The sequence below is a fragment of the Aptenodytes patagonicus genome, chromosome W (genome assembly GCF_965638725.1).
Source record: "Aptenodytes patagonicus chromosome W, bAptPat1.pri.cur, whole genome shotgun sequence".
Lineage (NCBI taxonomy): Eukaryota > Metazoa > Chordata > Aves > Sphenisciformes > Spheniscidae > Aptenodytes > Aptenodytes patagonicus.
This window is the reverse complement of record NC_134981.1, coordinates 48191409-48210799: the sequence shown is the minus strand read 5'-3', so window position 1 is coordinate 48210799 and position 19391 is coordinate 48191409. Positions and strand designations below refer to the sequence as shown.

Sequence of the window (19391 nt, the reverse complement as noted above, 5' to 3'; positions counted from 1 at the left end):
ATATGATGTATTAAAGAAGGTCTTTGTTTCAGTAGCTGTTGTATTGCTTTCCATTCTTCTGCTGCCCAAATTGGTTTTCCTTGCCACTACAAGTTATCAGAATACCATTCTTTGAGCCATTTTCACACCACATTAGCCACCATCCATATGTGTGTGTACACGCTGTCAGAGTCCAATACTCTCTGACCAGGTTCTTTTAGATATTCCACATGTGGAGGGTAATGTTTAATATCAAATTTACTTATTTAGAGACAGTTGATGTTACGTGGGATTTCTGATTTAGAAGAGTGACACAAAATATAGAATCATAGAATCATGGAATAATTTAGGTTGGAAAAGACCTTTAAGATCATTGAGTCCAACTGTTAACCTAACACAGCCAAGTCCACCACTAAACCATGGCCCTAAGTGCCACGTCTACATGTCTTTTAAATACCTCCAGGGATGGTGACTCAACCACTTCCCTGGGCAGCCTGTTCCAATGCTTGACAACCCTTTCGGTGAAGACATTTTTCCTAATATCCAATCTAAACCTCCCCTGGCGCAACTTGAGGCCGTTTCCTCTTGTCCTATCACTTGTTACTTGGGAAACTGATGCCCACCTCGCTTCAACCTCCTTTCAGGTAGTTGTAGAGAGCGATAAGGTCTCCCCTCAGCCTCCTTTTCTCCAGGTTAAACAACCCCAGTTCCCTCAGCCGCTCCTCATAAGACTTGTGCTCTAGACCTTTCACCAGCTTTGTTGCTCTTCTTTGGACGTGCTCCAGCACCTCAATGTCTTTCTTGTAGTGAGGGGCCCAAAACCGAACACAGTATTCGAGGTGCAGCCTCACCAGTGCCGAGTACAGGGGCACGATCGCTTCCCTACTCCTGCTGGCCACACTATTTCTGGTACAAGCCAGGATGCTGTTGGCCTTCTTGGCCACCTGGGCACACTGCCGGCTCATATTCAGCCGGCTGTCGACCAACACCCCCAGGTCCTTTTCCGCCAGGTAGCTTTCCAGCTGCTCTTCCCCAAGCCTGTAGCATTGCATGGGGTTGTTGTGACCTGAGTGCAGGGCCCGGCACTTGGCCTTGTTGAACCTCATACAGTTGGCCTCCGCCCATCCATCCAGCCTGTCCAGATCCCTCTGTAGAGCCTTTCTACCCTCAAGCACGTCAACACTCCCGCCCAACTTGGTGTCGTCTGCAAACTTACTGAGGGTGCACTCGATCCCCTCGTCCAGATCATTGATAAAGATATTAAACAGAACTGACCCCAATACTGAGCCCTGGGGAACACCACTTGTGACCGGCCGCCAACTGGATTTAGCTCCATTCACCACAACTCTTTGGGCCCGGCCATCCAGCCAGTTTTTTATCCAGCAAAGAGTACACCCATCCAAGCCATGAGCAGCCAGTTTCTCCAGGAGAATGCTGTGGGAAACAGTGTCAAAGGCTTTACTAAAGTCCAGGTAAACAATATCCACAGCCTTTCCCTCATCCACTAGGCGGGTCACCTTGTCATAGAAAGAGATCAGGTTAGTCAAGCAGGACCTGCCTTTCATAAACCCATGCTGACTGGGCCTGATCACCTGGGTGTCCTGTACATGCCATGTGATGGCACTCAAGATGATCTGCTCCATAACCTTCCCTGGCACCGAGGTCAGACTGACAGGCCTGTAGTTCCCTGGATCCTCCTTCCAAAAACTGAAAACACAATGCAAACATGTTACACTTAGCAAAATATAGCAATTGCAGTACACAGTTCAATCACAATACCAATGTGATTCCCATTACCGATCTCTTTAATATGACCACCGTCATGACAATGGGCATCCCCAGTCGCCAGGAAGGAATATGTGGGTTGAAGCCAGCTCAAGCCTGTTGCTCTCTTCGACATTCTTTTGCTAGTTGTTTCATTTTTATATTTTTTGTTGGGCTGAGCCAGGTATTCACTCCCCCCATGCCAGTCTGACTAACTAAGGGAGACATTCACACCCTTTTAATGAACTGGGGAGAAACATTTACACCACCAGTTGATCCACTCAACTGACTTAGTTAACAACTAACCCTTGAGTTAGCTGTTTATTTAAAACAAAGGCCTCCCTCCTGTCCTCTTTATGTTGAGATAAAGTCAGCTTCTTTGCATTATTCTCTGAGCTTCATGGGCACATCAGCCTTGCCCATCTCCTCTGAGCCTTCTTCCATTGTAGAGGTTTATTGGTCAGTCACACACACACTTTGAGCATGTTCCAAGATGATCCTCAAGACTATTACCTCTGCAAACTGATTGGAACGTCCAGTCCCTTTGCAAGTTGCAGCTTCTCCTGTGGAGGGGTTCCAGGAAGTGGCTTGTCATCTCCTATTTCCCGCTGTGATGTTACAGGATCTGTCAGTAAATGAACTCCATCATTTATTTTTTGCACTTAATTCATCATACACTGGGGCATCAACTGTCCAAGGAGTTCAGTGTTCCTTCTACTGTTGATTTGCTGGCCACTGACTAACAAGCTGAACTAATCCTGGTCTGGAGCCTTAACCGGTATGTGCCTACTGGGTAAGAGCCAGGATCCATTTTTGCCACATAGCAGTGGTTGCTCTTCCCCCAGTGGGTTTTGAATCCTTGAACATAAAATTCAGGACCAGCAGTCTGGGGCATAACCACAGTGCCTGCTCTGTGCCTAATACTTCAGTGGCACTCAGAACACCTCCATATGCAGCTAGGACTTCTTATTCCGGAGGGATATAATTATTTTCTACCCCTTTGTAACTTTGGCTCCAGAATCCCAATGGCCACCCTCCCATCTCGAGGGGCTCATTGCCACAAGCTCCATATGATGCTGTTTTTTCCTATGCTGGTATACAACAAATGTTTTACATCACTACCTTCCCAGTTAAGTCCTAATGCCATCACATGGGCTATTTCCTGGTTGATCTGCTCAAAAGCTTGCTGGTGTTCCTCTGCCTGTTCAAACTGACTCTTTCCAGGTTACTTGATATAAAGATTTGGTCAATTTGCTATAACCAGGGATGTGCATATATCAAAACTCAGGGTTTTTTTGCATGATGAGGGCAGTGTGTGCTAGGGCATAATACTGTTGAGGTACCCAGATAGTCCAATAGATTCAGTTATCCCCATTTGCTGCCAGGCCAGTGGTGAGGCCCCTATAATGCAGTAAATTCAGTTCAGCTACCCAAACAGTATGTGTCCTGGAGGTCAGAGCAGGAGGAGCCAATTGTTTAACTGAGCTCTGACCTTTGCCTTGCACTTGCAATTCCTTGACTCACAGTGCTAGATATCTAATGGGGATTTTTCATCCCACTCAGTCATATTCTCCCCCTTTTCCTTCAGGACCATCCATAAGTCCTAGTGTGTAGGGCAGGAGCATGGAGAATTCCCATACCTTCCTGATGTTTTTTTCGAGGTCAACCAGACCACTGGACTTTAGACGTTACCAACAATGCTCTTCCTAGTACATTACATATAGGTCACTCGTTGATCAACAGGGCATCCCACCGAGCTGTCAGGTGATACCAGAAGGGCATTAATAACTCTGTCTAACCATCAGAGCTATTGGTCCATGGCATCAGTGGCCACAGCCTTATTGGGGTCCCTCCCCCCTTGCCTGTGAACACATTCCATCAACCCAAGCAACTGCAGTTGATTACCTCCTTCCCAGTCCCTCCACAGGGATATCTTATTTTTGGGATCAGCAAGATCAGACCATTTCTTAACATATCCCTCCGTCAGCTGATCCCCAAATCCACCCCCATTACATAGGGCAGTGTTTACAAGTGGCATAGGACCCAAACCCCCAAGAGCTTTGCTCTGCTGAGCCATGAGCTGTATTGCACCTCCTCTGGTTTCCCAGCACCTCCATAGCCACTGCAAGGCAGTTTCCTGAGGGTGTTGACTGTAAGTTTCCCACGCAGCCTTAATCTTGCTCTGAGTAAAGGACCTGTTGAGTGATCATGTTCTGGGGAACAATGCCACTGTTTGCATAGGTCTACTTAATTACAGTAACTAGGGGCTGCCTGATAAGCTTCTGTTATTAATTCATCATTAGAGTCCCAAATATCATCATCCCAGGTTTCAGGATCCCAGTCCAGTCAATGGCAGTCACACCAGACATTTTGTGCTCACTGACTGTTCCTGTAGTGGCTCAGTGCATAGTCTTTAATCTGGCTAATTAGTGCCACTAGCTACTAAAGTCTGATTAAGGCTCTCCCTTTCACACTGAGCATTTATTACTGCTTCCTTTAGCAAACCATTACTCTGGGGGAGAACGTCAGCTTGATTTGCAACCTCTGTTGCAAATATTTTTGGAGCTCCACTTGAAGCCTACCTACAATATGTGCTGGCATACCTTCACAGAAAACAGAACATCTCTCTCCTAGTGTTTTATATGTATCCTCTTCTGTCTGCAAGGCCCAGGCTAATTTTCTTGGAGTCTGTACCGGGAGGTCGTCCAGGTTCCAGGCAACTAGAACATGGGCTTGAAGCAAGCACCATCCCATCTCCTGCCAATCATCTTCCCATCCCAGTACCATTTTCTTGGGTCCCTTTGGACTCTTCTTTTCCCACTCACCCCCAAACACATAACGGGCCCACCACTCACACCACAGTACACCACCACAAATTCCCAATAGCAGAATCAAGGCTCCTTCTGGAGACTCAAAATCATTCCAATTATTCCAGATCCAGCCCATGACAGTTCCTGGTGTTGCCCACATTCTCTGTTAATTACTGTCGTGGGCAAAACAGTTTAAAGTTGGGGAATTTTGCTTGTGTTAATTTATTGCCAACCAGCACAAACCTCCCATCACTGATTTGGGCACTGAGAAAAAAAGAAGACAATTAGACAAACACATAAACACCTATCCTCTCCCCTCCCCAGTCTCATCTTCCCTTATTTTCACAAGTTACATTCTGTCAAAATTCCTCTAATAAGGAAATGGGTGGTGTAGAAGGTTGAAGTGATATGTGTAACAGTTTCTGCCCTGTGTGCCTGCTCCAGCATCAGTTGCCCACAGGCTGCATTCCCTTCAGAGATGTATGTACCACCCACACACACAAAGTGCCTCCCCAGCCACCACTGGCTGCCTGTGTATTTCTTAAATATGTTTGAGCAGGAGTGCCATGTACTTCTTTTATTGGATAAAATTTTGGTGTGAAGTATGTTGTTTTTCTTTCCCACAGTTGCTTTCATTTGCCTCATGGCAGGCTGGAAGCAGCTGAGAGTGACACAGGGCCTTAAGATTTGAACAGGTAGAACTCATTGTGAACCTCCTGTGGTGAGCAAACCTGCTGTAGAAGTAATGAGAACAAAGAGGATAAATATATTGTGATCCAGTCTCTGCTCATGTGACTCAGATAGAAGAAAGAAAAAAAAACTTGAATCGTTTTACCAGAAGCTTTCATGTCTGCTGTACACCTGATGATGAAGCTGGGGAGCCTGGAGACATTTTCCTCCCTATGTTTTGTTCTTTGTTTGGTACTTTTTGTTGTTGCTGTTGGTTTGTTTTTCATTTCTAAAGCATATATAACTATCTCTATGGCAGTGAGAAAAGAAAGCAACCATTTTACTCTCTTGAAGACAAATGAAGTCCACACACTGAATGCTGTACAGGCCTGTTTGCCTTTTGTTTCTCTTTACTAATTGGTTAGAATGGATGGTATTAATTTCCAACAAGTATGTGTTTTAGAGAATTCATACATATGCAGCCTCAGATAATTATACTTTGGAAAAGAAGCACCCATCAAAACAGGAGGTGGCTGGTACACTTTGTATTCTGACTTTTTTTTTTTTAATCATCTTTTGTTTTCCTTTTCAAAAAGCTTAAGAAAAGAGCCTTTTATTATCTTTTCAGGAATGTCACGCTGAAATTCATCTGTGCTTTGTCTGCTTTCATTTGTACCATTCATGGGCAGTTGTGGATTATATAGGACAAAGTAGCTGAATTCCTAACTTCCACATTCAGATCAACGTATTAGGAAACTTCCAAGACTCCCCTCCCTTTTTTTTTTAATAAAGTATTCTAGTTTTCAGTTTGTGTGCTGAAACATATCTAGTCTGTGTTTTTTTAAATGTCATTAAAATGGTGTTGGGTTGTATAAGGGGGAGGGAAATATTGTATCCATTTCCTTTTTCTTTCTGTCTTTAATAGGTTACTCTCATATATTTATCCCTCCCCAGATCAGATTTTAAAAGCCTAATCTCAACTGACCACCTTTTACACTGTAGAATGCAAATCAGGTTAGATGAAGAAATGGTAATCCTCTTACCTCTTCAGAAGGCTGCCTGCTGGAGCAGGCTTGGAATCTTTAAATTTCATTGACCCACCTGCAATGACAACTTCTCTCTCTCTTTCTTTATAGACTCTTCATACTCGGAACCTCCTGATGTTCAGCAACAGTTGAACCACTACCAGTCTGCAGCTCTGGCCAGGAACAATAACATCAGCCGAATCCCACTTTCTGGGAATGCTGCAGGAGTGGAAAAAACAGAAGCTATCCTTAACTGTGAATTTTGTGAATTCTCCTCGGGTTACATACAGAGCATTCGACGTCATTACCGTGACAAGCATGGAGGGAAGAAACTCTTCAAGTGCAAAGATTGTTCCTTTTATACAGGCTTTAAGTAAGTATTGTGCAAAACAAACTTCTAATGGGATTCTTTTAGCACTTCAAAAGACTTCTGAAATCTTTGTGAGAACTGGCTGTAGCTAAGAGAAACATGACCAATGGTGACCAGGGAAATGCCATACCAGATCACAGCAGCATCCATGTAATTCTTTTTCTTCATTCCTACAACAGCCTGTACCATCTACTGAAGAGAAAAGCATAAGAAACACTTGCAGTAGGTTGTACTCACTACAGTAAATAGTACAAGGAGTGGGGTTTTTCCCCCCCTCACAATTTGTAATTAGATGCTGGTCCTCACCATCAAGTATGAGGAATTTTCTCTCCAAAAATAAGGCATATTTTTGGAACAATTAGCATGAAGCATGGGGCAGTCAAATGTTCTAGGTAGGTTATAGAATTTCTATTCCCTCTATGAAGAAAGCTCTCATAATGCCTACCCCCCCACCCCCCGCAATTTATATGGCTGAAATATAAAGCATACTCCAAAGTGTGTGTGGGGGGTGTTTCACCATGTTCCCTAAGGAAAAAAAGGTTTATGCAGTTGTGCTGTTTCTCAGTTTCCTTCTGATATTTTGAACCCTCAGTCATAACCCCCTTAGCTGACATTCAAGGTCTCAAAGCTATTATGTCCTTAGGAGATTTGTGAAAATAGATAGTGTGGTTGGGTAAAGGAGAGAGGTTCTGTTAAAGAATTATGCTTAACCTTTCCTATTAGAATCATAGAATCATAGAATATCCTGAGTTGGAAGGGACCCACGAGGATCATCGAGTCCAACTCCTGACTCCACACAGGGCAACCTAAAAGTTAAACCATATATCTAAGAGCGTTGTCCAAACACTTCTTGAACACTGACGGGCTTGGGGCCATGACTACTTCCCTGGGGAGCTTGTTCCAGTGCTTGACCACTCTCTCAGTGAAGAACTTTTTCCTAATATCCAATCTGAACTTCCCCTGACTCAGCTTTAAGCCATTCCCTCGCGCCCTATCACCGGACACCAGCGAGAAGAGATCAGCACCTCCCTCTCCGCTCCCCCTCATGAGGAAGTTGTAGACAGCAATGAGGTCACCCCTCAGTCTCTTCTAAGCTGAACAAACCTAGTATCCTCAGCCTCTCCTCATAACTCATGCCCTCTAGTCCTTTCACCATCTTTGTTGCCCTCCTTTGGACACATTCTAATATTTTTATATTATTCTTATATTGTGGACCCCAAAACTGCACACAATACTTGAGGTGAGGCTGCACCAATGCTGAGTATAGTGGGACAATCACTTCTTTCGACTGGTTAGCTATACTGTGCTTAATGCACCCCAGGATACAGTTGGCCCTTTTGGCTGCCAGGGCACATTGTTGACTCATCTTGAGCTTGCCATCAACCAAAACCCCCAGATCCCTTTCTGCAGGGCTGCACTCCAGCCTCTTGTCCCCCAGTCTACACATACATGCAAGATTACACCATCCCAGATGCAGAATCCGGCATTTGTCCTTGTTAAATTTCATACGGTTGGCGATTGCCCAGTGCTCTAATCTATCAAGATCTCTCTGTAAGGTCTCCCTACCCTCGAGGGAATCAACAGCTCCTCCTAATTTAGTATCGTTGGCAAACATACTTAGTGTGCACTCAACTCCCGTGTCCAGGTCATTGATAAAAACACTGAGGAGAACTGGCCCTAAAATTGAGCCCTGGGGAACTCCACTAGTGACTGGCCACCAGCCAGATGTTACCCCATTTACAACTCTTTGAGCCTGACCCTTCAGCCAATTGTTCACCCATTGTATTGTGTACATGTCTATCTATATGCTGGACATTAGACATGAGAGACCTCATACAAGAGCAACCTCAAGTTATACATCCATAAGGGATCAGGCTTTGTTGCTTCAGCTCCTTGCCAGTTACATGGCATAACTTGCTGTTTAATTCCAGATTACTATTACTATCGCTGCTCCAGATTATTATTTGTTTTAAGCATTTCCAACTCTTGACAGGTCCAATGTATCTTTTCACATTTTCCTATTGCTCTTTTCTCCTAACAGGATTAAACAAAATTGCCTTAAATCAAGCTGTAATTACATATCTTCATATTTACATAAAGAGAGTTGTGTTCTTTATTGTGGTGTCTCAAACTTTCTGGGATTAAGTCTTTCCTCTTTAAATGTACAACATACACACGTGAGCTCTCTCTAAAAAAAAAACTTCCAGTCACCATAGAGAATTAAACACACGAAAGCATCCACTGAAGTTGATAAAAACTCACCTATTGGCTTCAATGACCATTGGATCAGGCCCAAAGCCAGTTGTGTTAGTAAGTTGTTTTGCATTCAAGCTAACAGACTTGGAGAACTTTCAAAGGGGCTTTAAATTCTGTAATTTAATGCAGCCAGCAGCTTAGCTCTTGCAAGCTTTAGCACTACCCCAGGAAAAAAAATGACCTAATTCCCCCAAGTTTACAAACACCTCTCATTTTAGTACTTGACCTTGTGGCTTGATAGGTGTGTAGTTAATTTCTTCTGCATGTATGTCTCTTGTATCTTTTAAGTATGCAGCTAATGGTATGAGATTTGTTGTGCAAAAGTACTGTTCATTTGTGGAGTATTCTCAGTCTTGCATTTTCAGGTCCTCATAATTGAAGCTTTCAAACTTATCAACTTGGTGTCAAACTTACTGTAGGTGCAAGTCTATTTCATATCTCGAATCTGAACATTTCAGCTGTTGTGGGGCTAGTCCTACAAAGAGAGAGGTTGTTGAGGATTTTTTTTTTTTTTTCCGTCAGAAATAAGTTTATTTTCACCCTTCAAAGTCTAGGACAATTGAAAGGATTTTACTCAACTTGCTAAAATGTCTCTCTTTGCCAAAGGCAAGCAAATAACAAGCACAACAGTTGGAAATACTTTTGCCATCTTAACTATAGCAATGTGACTAGAGCAATCACTGCAAAAGAGTATCTTGTGCAGAATGTGTGTTCAGTTACTTAGGTATATGAGCCTGCAAATAACTATGCTCATGTGATATCCATGTGAGTAGTCCTGAAATGCCGTGTGGCTTTATGAAGAGAAGGCTGAGTGGTATCTTTACCATTTTGTACAACACTTCTGTAATAGAGCTGTGACACTTCAGTGTTCCATACACACCTCTTCTGACTGCTTCCATGTCTCCCTCCCATTTCACAGATCTGCTTTTACTATGCACGTGGAAGCTGGGCATTCGGCAGTTCCTGAGGAAGGACCCAAAGACCTTCGTTGTCCTCTTTGCCTATATCACACCAAATACAAATGTAACATGATTGATCATATAGTTCTGCACAGAGGTAAAATGTCCCTGTATATATCTATATCTGACAAAGAGAATGCTGAACAGAACACCACTCTTTCAGATTGATCCATTAAGTTTTTTCTCTGTATGTGAGCTCAGATATGTTGAATAGATCAGGCCTAACTACATCTTACTTCTTTTCTGTGAAATATAAAGTTTTCCAATGTAGAAGTGGGCAGATTTAAAATTCTTTTTAAGCTTTTCCTCTAGAGAGGTCAACAGTTGTCAAGTACCTATTTAGCAAGAGTTAGACTAATTTACAACTTGGACCTAGGCCAAGGTTGTTTCCTATGTATGTGTTTCTAAAGTGCTTGCTATCATAAACACTGTGGTAGGATGTATCAATTAACTCCAGAGGCTTAAAAATATCCCTTCACTGCTTGCTTGAAATTTCTCTCTTCATAACATCTTCCTCACCCATTCTTAGGAACAAGACAAAAATTAGAATGTTTATTTTTTTCTTTAAGACTCCCCCCGCTTTTTTTCTTTTAATCCAGCTAAAAGCAGGATTAGGGATTCCTATTCTATTAACTACAGGCAAGCTCAGAAGAGACATCTTTTGGGGCGCTCTGGGATGAGATTCCTGCTGTTGTGGGTTAACCCTGGTGGGCAGCTAAGTCCCACACAGCTGCTCACTCACTCCCCCTCCAGTGGGATGGGGGAGAGAATCGGAAGGGTAAAAGTGAGAAAACTCGTGGGTTGAGATAAAAGCAGTTTAATAGGCAAAGCAAAAGCCATGCGCACAAGCAAAGCAAAACAAGGAATTCATTCAGTACTTCCCATCGGCAGGCAGGTGTTCAGCCATCTCCAGGAAAGCAGGGCTCCATCACGCGTAACGGTTACTTGGGAAGACAAACACCATCACTCCAAACGTCCCCCCCTTCCTTCTTCTTCCCCCAGCTTTTATTGCTGAGCATGACGTCATATGGTATGGAATATCCCTTTGGTCAGTTGGGGTCAGCTGTCCCAGCTGTGTCCCCTCCCAACTTCTTGTGCACCCCCAGCCTACTCACTGGCAAGGCAGTGTGAGGAGCAGAAAAGGCCTTGACTCTGTGTAAGCACTGCTCAGCAGTAACTAAAACATCCCTGTATTATCAACACTGTTTTCATCACAAATCCAAAACATAGCCCCATACTAGCTACTATGAAGAAAATTAACTCCATCCCAGCCAGACCCAGTACACCTGCCCACAGCTATCACACTTAATGCTTGTAGGTCTGTTGGCTGCCAAAATTCAAACCTGTGTGTTGGGATAGTACCCTGCCTGCTTGCAGGTTGGGCAGAGTTTTTGAGTATTGTATTGCTGGTGAGCAAACACATTTCACATGCCATCTTTTTCTTGGAGCAGCTTCTGGTGTTGCAACCACTGTCATAATCCCTTGTAGCAAACCACTTTTCAGTGCTGGTTATTTAGAGTCCTTCCTGTACCAAGGCAGTGAAGTAGGCATATATCATTCAAACTTCTTTCTGCTGTAAAGGCTATTTTGAAGGAGCATTTGAGAAACAGGCTAAGGACTGTTCAAGGACCCAAAAGGCATATAACGAAGCTGTCTTAGTAAGTGTAAGGGTTCAAGAGGTGCTTTTACTTAGGTGCAAGCTTGTCCTTGAAATTATAGTGTATTTTGTCCAGCTTTAGGACATGCTCCAGGATTACTCCTCTGGAGAAAAGGTGAGTTTAGAAGGCGGGGGGGGGGACGGGGACACAAACCCTGGGGCTCCAAACACTAGCTTAGGTACATCTTGTGAGATAGTGTTCTCTGGTTTGTGGTTGTGCCCAAGACCAAGTGGAGAAGGTCTGACAGTTCAAATGCAAATAAACAGAGAGAGGGAGATCTTGCTGGGCCTAGTTAGGCAAACTTCCAGCAATGCTAAGAATGTCGAGATGCAACAGTGGAATAACACTTCATGGGTTCAAGCAGTTGTGTTGGCTTTACAGAGCTGTTTCTGACTAAATGCTAGGAAGCAGGGGTGGTTACCCCCTGAATATGTGACACCGGATCTGTTCTTTTGTATAGCTGTAGCTTCAGTTGCACAAAGCACCCTTGAGCCCTTGTGCTGCTGATACAAAACTGTAGTAGGAAGGGATGTGATTATACACTCACTAGAGTGTTGGGGGAGGTAAAACAGAATAAAGGCTTTAATGCAAATGAAAATTTAGCCTTTAAAGAGTTTTATAGGCCCCTGAGGAAAGGGCAAGGATTTTTCTCAGGCATGCAGCACCCAGACTGTAAAGGAATTAAGGTCCTTTCTTAAACTTTTTCTTTCTGGTGTATATATCCAGATTAAAACCTATTGTTGTGTCTAATTGTGGCAGCTAAAGCAGAGGATTTTGATGGGGTTCAATGTGCACAGAAAGAAGGTGCTGCTGTGCAGACAGGACTGAGGGATGTTGCACAGTCTCAGATAGCCTTCCTTACTTGTAGCCATTTGGATTGATAAAACAAGGACAGTCTCAAGCTGTGGTCTAAGCACATTTGTTCTCCAGGTAGAGGAAGCAGTACATTGTATAAAGTCAGAAGATTGAAGGTTTTGATCCATTTTCTGTATTATCTTCTCTCCTATGCAAAAATCCCTCCAGCAAAGTGAGAAAACAGTTATAGATCTCTAATTTTACATTATAGCTTTCAAAAGTCCCTGATTTGGCAGCATGCAGTTGAAATGAAGACTATTTGCGTCTTAGTGAATAGCTACAGAAGTTAATTCTTACCGAGCTACAACATTATTAAGTGTTATGGCCAGCAGGATGTTGCCAGTTTGCCACCGAGAGCCTTCTGTCGTGTCACCTACTCTGCTCAATCCGTTCCTCTGAGTGATTTAACTTTGATTCATAGAATCATAGAAAAGTCTTCATTGGAAGGGACTTCTGGAGATCATCTGGTCCAACCATCTGTTGGAAGCAGGATCTTAGATTAGATTATCCAGGGCCCTGTCAAGCCAAGTCTTTAATATTTCCAGCAAGGGAGATTCCACTTCTTCTCTGGATAACCTATTCCGATGTTTAATTGTTTTCATGGTGATGCATTTTCTTATATCCAGATGGAATTGCCCCTGAAGCAACTTGTGCCCATTGCCTCTTGTCCTGTCACTACACATCCTTATGAAGGGAGTACCTCCATCTTCTCTATAACTACCTTTTAGGGATTGGTTTGCCTTCATTGTTACCAGGGCACACTGCTGTCTCATATTTAGCTTGCTGCCCACCAGGATCCCCAAGTACTTTACAGCAGAGTTCCACCCCAGCCAGTTAGACCCCAGCCTATACTGCTGCTTGGGATTATTCTGTTCCAGGTGCAGGACTTGACATTTATCTTTGTTAAACCTCAATCAATTCTTGTTGGCCCAGTCTTCCAGCCAGTCAAGGTCTTCCTTCTGGTGTATCTACCTCTCCCCCCAGTTTGGTGTCATCTGCAAGCTTGGTGAGGGTGTATTCAATACTGTCATACAGATCATTTATAAAGATATTGAATAGTACCGGACCCGGAATCAACCTCTGAGGAACTCCACTTGTGACTAGCTGCCAGTCTGACTTTTCTTACCTCAAAAGGTGGTAGTTAATGGCTCAGTTTAGCCAGTTTTCTACCCATCTTGCGGTCCATCTTTCCAGTCCAAATCTTGCCAGCTTGTCAACAAGGGTGGTGTTGGAGACCATGTCAAAGACCATGCTAAAAATCAAGGTAGATGATGTCCACAGTTCTCCTCTCATCCACTGAGCAAGTTATTTCATCATAGAAGGCAGTCAGGTTGGTCAAGCACAATTCATCCTTTGTGGGCTGAAGCTAGGAGTGAGTATGGAAATTACAAAGTCAGTAGCTACTTTACAGGCAAACAATGAGAAGAGATTTGGCTCTTGAGTTCCTCTTAGCCTTCATAACAGGCAAATCTTGTGAGCTCTTGAAAGTTCCATAATGGAGACTGAACTCCTGCTCCATGCCCAGCAGAGCTGCTGGCCTTTCATTTAGTCCAGGTAGTGCAATTAGTTTTTATTATCCTTTCCAGCAAATTTTCCCATCATGAAATGCCTCGATATTTTTCCAGCACTGAACGCAACCCACCAAGATCAATAGTAGGGCTGCTTGTTTATAATCCTCAAGGCATTTGTTTTTTAGTAATTATTTTACTTTTTTTTCTTCGTATAAATAATTGTTTTGTCCTTCCATTTCATAGAATTGTCATCTGTTTCTCTGGAATAGTAAACTTTCATATATAAGGGCTTTAGAGTATTAATGCTTTTTTTTTTTCCATGTTGTGAGCGAAACATATGCCTGCTTTGACTTTACATACTATAGATATTTAGCGCATTAATTGCTTTTCTTTTTAATCTTAGATCTGTATTACAAATAGCCCAAATGTTTCAGTCTAAAGCAGTGATTAAATTTCTTCAGAGATTATGCTGGGGGAGGGCAGAGGTCCCCTTAGTCCTTTTGCTAAACTGTTCCACAGCATGTAATCTTTTTACAGTGCATACATGGTAGCCTTTGTAGGCACTGCTGAACTTCAATGAAATTTGTGTACAGAAGCCAAAGCTAAGTTTCACAATTTCTCGATAGGACTCACTATTTGTTGCAATTTTGCCAGTTGCTCAGATACAATAAGTGTATAAATGAGTAGCCAAATATAGAGAATGGGGGGGGGGGGGCGGGTGATGAGAGACAGCTATTAAAGTGGTCAGAGATTATTAGAGCATCACCTTGCTAAATATGATGTTTTAAATTCAGATCACTTTGCAATTTTTAAGTTAATTGTTTGGATAAAGCTCACTGACATGAATACATGCACATTTAAGTTTTAAGTCATTACTGTCATGGAGCAGCAAGGACCAGTTGCTCCCCAAGGTCCAGGGAGTAGAGGAGGATAACATGGACAGTAGGGGTGGAGCCTTGCTGGCCAGGGCCCAGGCCCTACAGTACCTGAGCAAGGCAAGCAGGGCAGACCCAGAGATGATGGCCAGGTTCTACCAGGAGTCCAGATCATCAGGCAAATTTGCAGCGATGATACAGATCCAAGATCAAGCCAGGAAATTAAACCACAGGTCAGAACCAGATCCAGTGATTGCCAAGCAGGTCCATGGTGATAAGGCAAGTCCAAGATCAGGCTGGGAAGTCAGTCTATGTTGTGTTGCCTGTGATTTGGCAGGTGTGTGTGGGGGGGTGATTGTCAGTGAGATGATGGGTTTTACTGATATGAATTAAGATGATGCATTGCTCCAAAGTGGTGGATAAAACCTTTTATACCATCCCCTGCTTTAGTGTTTTTTAAAATATGTGTCATGTGCTAGAGAAAAATCTAATTTTCAAATGCTTTAAATAGTGTTGCTCTTTTAAAAACTTTTTGTTGGAACTTTTTTCACTTTTAAAAACAAGTTACCTTATTTCAGTGAATTCAATTGCACAGAGCTGTAAATACCTTTTAAAATATTCTTGTTATGCATTCAAAATCACAGCTTTAACTTCTGTTATCTCTTAGAGCATGTGCACCCCTGTCCCTTTTCCCACTTGACCCTGAATGGACACAACTTAGCATTTTTTTTTGCAACAACTTCTTTAGCTGGAGAGGAACCACAAGTTTTCAGGGTCTCACTCAGATATAGCTTTGGGGGGAACTTCCACTTTTTAAAGTGCACAAAGAGAAAGTTCTGAGGTAGGAAAACTTCCATGTTCAAAAAAAGGGGAGGACAAGGAGGAGAACAAACTGAGGAGTGTGGAATATTTAGATGGGCTGTGGAAAATTAGGCTCATGAGCAGTGGGGGTTATGCATTGGCCGAAGACAAATGGATGAATTCTGTAGCTCTTGCCTCCCTATAGGAATTATAAGAGATGTGTCAATGCACACAAGTCCCCTACCCTTCATGTTTACCCTCTAAGAATCAGGCCTGGGATTGTTTTTGTTTGGTTTTTTGTTTGTTTTAAGATATCATTAATTATGATCTTCATGAGGAAGATCAAACTCTTCCTTTAATCTGCAGTCCATAAGGAATAATAGTACTACATTTCAGTGTCCTACTTCAAAAGGACAGTTGAGTAACAAAAGCCGTAGTGAAGATCTTCTGGTGACCCTCTGCTGAAAGGTCAAATTTCGGATTTCCCCTGCATGCACAGCTCAGAGAACCACAGTGGATGAATGTTGCACACATCAGGATTCTGGCTCTATAGAAAGACTGAAATTAATTGTGCTGCCCTATTAAAAGTGTGTGTTTTGTATGAGAGGAAGGAAGTAGAGAGTTTAATAACTCAGTGAGAGCATTTTCAATATATGCTTGTAGCATAAACAGAATTGTGGGAAGCATGAAATTAAGTATGTGTGGATTTTGAATCTTAACTATTAAAAAGCTGAGGGTGTATTGAAAGTTTCTGCCCCTGGCTGATCTCTGCACAACCACCTTCAGGAGAAGATACTGCTGCACACAACCTCTCACTCCCCCAGTGAGTAGCATTAAATGTGATGGTGAGAATACCAGTTCTGATCATCAGAAGCTGGGAGGGTGATGTATTGGGAATCACCCTACATGCTCCCTGTTTATTACAGTTCTAGCACCTTTTACTGGCTTCTGTCATGTATTGAACCAGAATGGAGCTTGGTCTGACTGATTTATGTCTGCTTTTATATTCCTAGGCTCTGCTACTCTGTCTCACAAATCTGCCCCAACACTCTTATCTGCCCCAAGTCTCTTCTTCCCATCCTGTTCACCTAATGAGTGGTTACATTTGCAAGGACACCTGCATTTGTAGTCATGTAGGGTTAACCCTGTCTATACAGAAAGGGAATTTTCTTGTATTTCTTTGTTGGTCCAGTTTTAGCTTGGTAGATGGATTGCATACACAAATAGCAGATCCTGTTTCTTGCGTGGGTGGTATGTTGCAAGCTGTTGACACATATTGCCTGATGGTTTTTATTTCTTAAAACTTAATAAACATTCCCCTCTCCCCACAGAAGAGCGGGTTGTTCCTATTGAAGTTTGCCGTTCCAAACTGTCAAAATACTTGCAAGGAGTTGTTTTCCGCTGTGATAAGTGTACCTTTACCTGCTCCAGTGATGAGAGTTTGCAGCAACACATAGAGAAGCACAATGAACTTAAACCTTACAAATGTCAACTCTGCTACTATGAGACCAAACACACAGAGGAGCTGGACACTCATCTTCGAGATGAGCACAAGGTAACATCCAAAGGGATTTAATTTGTAACAATCTACTTCTTGCAAATGCTATATCTAGTTTATTTGCATGTCCACTCTGAATAGCCAACCCACATTTTTTTTCCAAAATTTGGAGAAGGCTCCTGTGCTGGACTTCAATTTCTCTCAAGTTCTGTATTTTTTCAGAAAAAGCATTTGTATATATTGTGAGATTTTTTTTTTTAAGTTATGAAACAACATTAAGGCTGTGTGATTCAGACACACTAAGACACAGGAGCTTCCAAAGCGTAAGATTGCTCTGGCAACTTGGGCAAAGTGACATGCCATGCATATTTTAATAACACAAGGCAGTACATTCCAGTTTACATTTAACAAGAGAAAGATAGAAGCTTGTTATACTTTCTGCTTAAGTTAAGGCTGCTTTGGTGTTTGTGTGGAAAGCTTTCCACAGACTTCTGTCTGCTTTGGCTTTCTGTAGTTCTCAGCTGTGTTGCTGTGAGAGTAGCAAAATTCTAGAACTGAGGCACATTTAGAGAGTATTTTTTTTGTCAGTTTGTGGGGAGGGAACTCATTGAATCCAACTATCAGGAGCTGAGCTGCCTGATTCTCACTAAAAACTTGTTCACACTTTGTTAACTGAACAACATTTTGGCCCCCCCCCAAAAAAAAATTTGACAAAATGAGTGTCAAAAGTACCAGCAAAACTGACTGCATTTTAAAAATGAACACTGTGAACTTATGTTGGCTTGGTATGCTTGTCTTCCTTTATTGCTCCTTGTTGCTACTTGAGAATCTTTCTACAGTTTAACTGGTATCTGAGATGTTGCACATCTCCCAGTGACCACAGCAAGAGTCCTAGGAGATCCAAGAAGCACTATTCCCCACCCCTCTGAGTGAGTGCATCAGGCTGGGAAAATTTTCCCTCTACTTGGGTCTCCCTTCTCTCCAATAAAATCTTGAAGTGATTCCTCCCAGTAGTAAGGGTTATTTCCCCCCTATCTTTCTTTAATCGTTTCTAAATGTTATCTATCGATCGGGCTAATTTGTGCCCACTCTCTGGGCTCAGGTGCATGATTGGCTTACTGCATCTTAAAGAGTTTCTGTGCATGAGCTGAGTCACAATAAGTGCCATGCATGTGGCCTTCTTTGCTTAAATCTAATAGGTAACTTGTTAAGTCAAAGCACCTCAACACAGCTGTCAGTTCTAGGAACATACTAACACACTGCTGTATTTAGGGTAGCTTGCTATTTGCTGATATGCCACTGTGTGGTGGGTTGATCTTGGCTGGCAGGGAGAGGCCCACCCAGTCACTCTCTCACTCCCCCTCCTCAAACAGGACAGGGGGAGTGTTGTGGGTTAACCACAGCAGGCAGCTCAGCGCCACCCAGCCGCTTGCTCACTCCCCCTCCAGTGAGATGGGGGAGAGAATCGGAAGGGTAAAAGCGAGAAAACTCGTGGGTTGAGATAAAGACAGTTTAATAGGCAAAGCAAAAGCTGTGTGCACAAGCAAAGCAAAACAAGGAATTCATTCACTCCTTCCCATGGGCAGGCAGGTGTTCAGCCATCTCCAGGAAAGCAGGGCTCCATCACACGTAATGGTTACTTGGGAAGACAAACGCCATCACTCCCAACGTCCCCCCTTCCTCCTTCTTCCCCCAGCTTTTATTGCTGAGCATGACATCATATGGTGTAGAATATCCCTTTGGTCAGTTGGGGTCAGCTGTCCCAGCTGTGTCCCCTCCCAACTTCTTGTGCACCCCCAGCCTACTCGCTGGTGGGGTGGGGTGAGAAGCAGAAAAGGCCTTGACTGTGTGTAAGCACTGCTCAGCAGTAACTAAAACATCCCTGTATTATCAACAGTTTTCATCACAAACCCAAAACATAGCCCCATACAAGCTACTATGAAGAAAACTAATTCTGTCCCAGCCAAAACCAGTATGGGGTGAAAATATGATGAAAAAGCTCATGGGTCAAGATAAAGACAGGGAGATCACTTGCCAATTACTGTCAGGGGCAAAACAGACTTGACTTGGGGAAAATTAAGTTAATTTATTGACAATTAAAATAGAGTTGGATGGTGAGAAACAAAGACAAAAAAACCTTAAAGACCTTCCCCCCCACCCCAGCCTATTTTTCCCAAGCTCAACTTCATTCCTTCCTTCCCAACTCCTCTACCTTCTCCCCCCACCCCGAGTGGTGCAGGGGATATGGGGAATGGGGGTTGCAGTCATTTCATAACAGTTCCTCTCTGCCGCTCCTTCCTCCTCACACTTTTCCTCAGCTCCAGTGTAGGGTCCCTCCCACAGGGCACAGAGTCCTTCACA

The 19391-nt window shown here is 43.1% G+C and overlaps 1 protein-coding gene across 3 annotated transcripts in view; it reads left to right on the top strand.

The window, feature by feature from the left end:
• LOC143172049 (zinc finger protein 462-like) overlaps positions 1-19391 on the top strand; it is a 118518-nt gene that overhangs the window by 89067 nt on the left and 10060 nt on the right. For 2 of the 3 annotated variants that reach the window (XM_076361270.1, XM_076361269.1), the window contains exons 8-10: positions 6359-6620; positions 9793-9929; positions 16864-17087. In XM_076361270.1, coding sequence (XP_076217385.1) covers positions 6359-6620; positions 9793-9929; positions 16864-17087 — 623 coding nt within the window. Of the gene's footprint in view, positions 1-6358; positions 6621-9792; positions 9930-16863; positions 17088-19391 lie in introns of those variants that run through there. The other variant, XM_076361271.1, reaches the window with a different exon arrangement.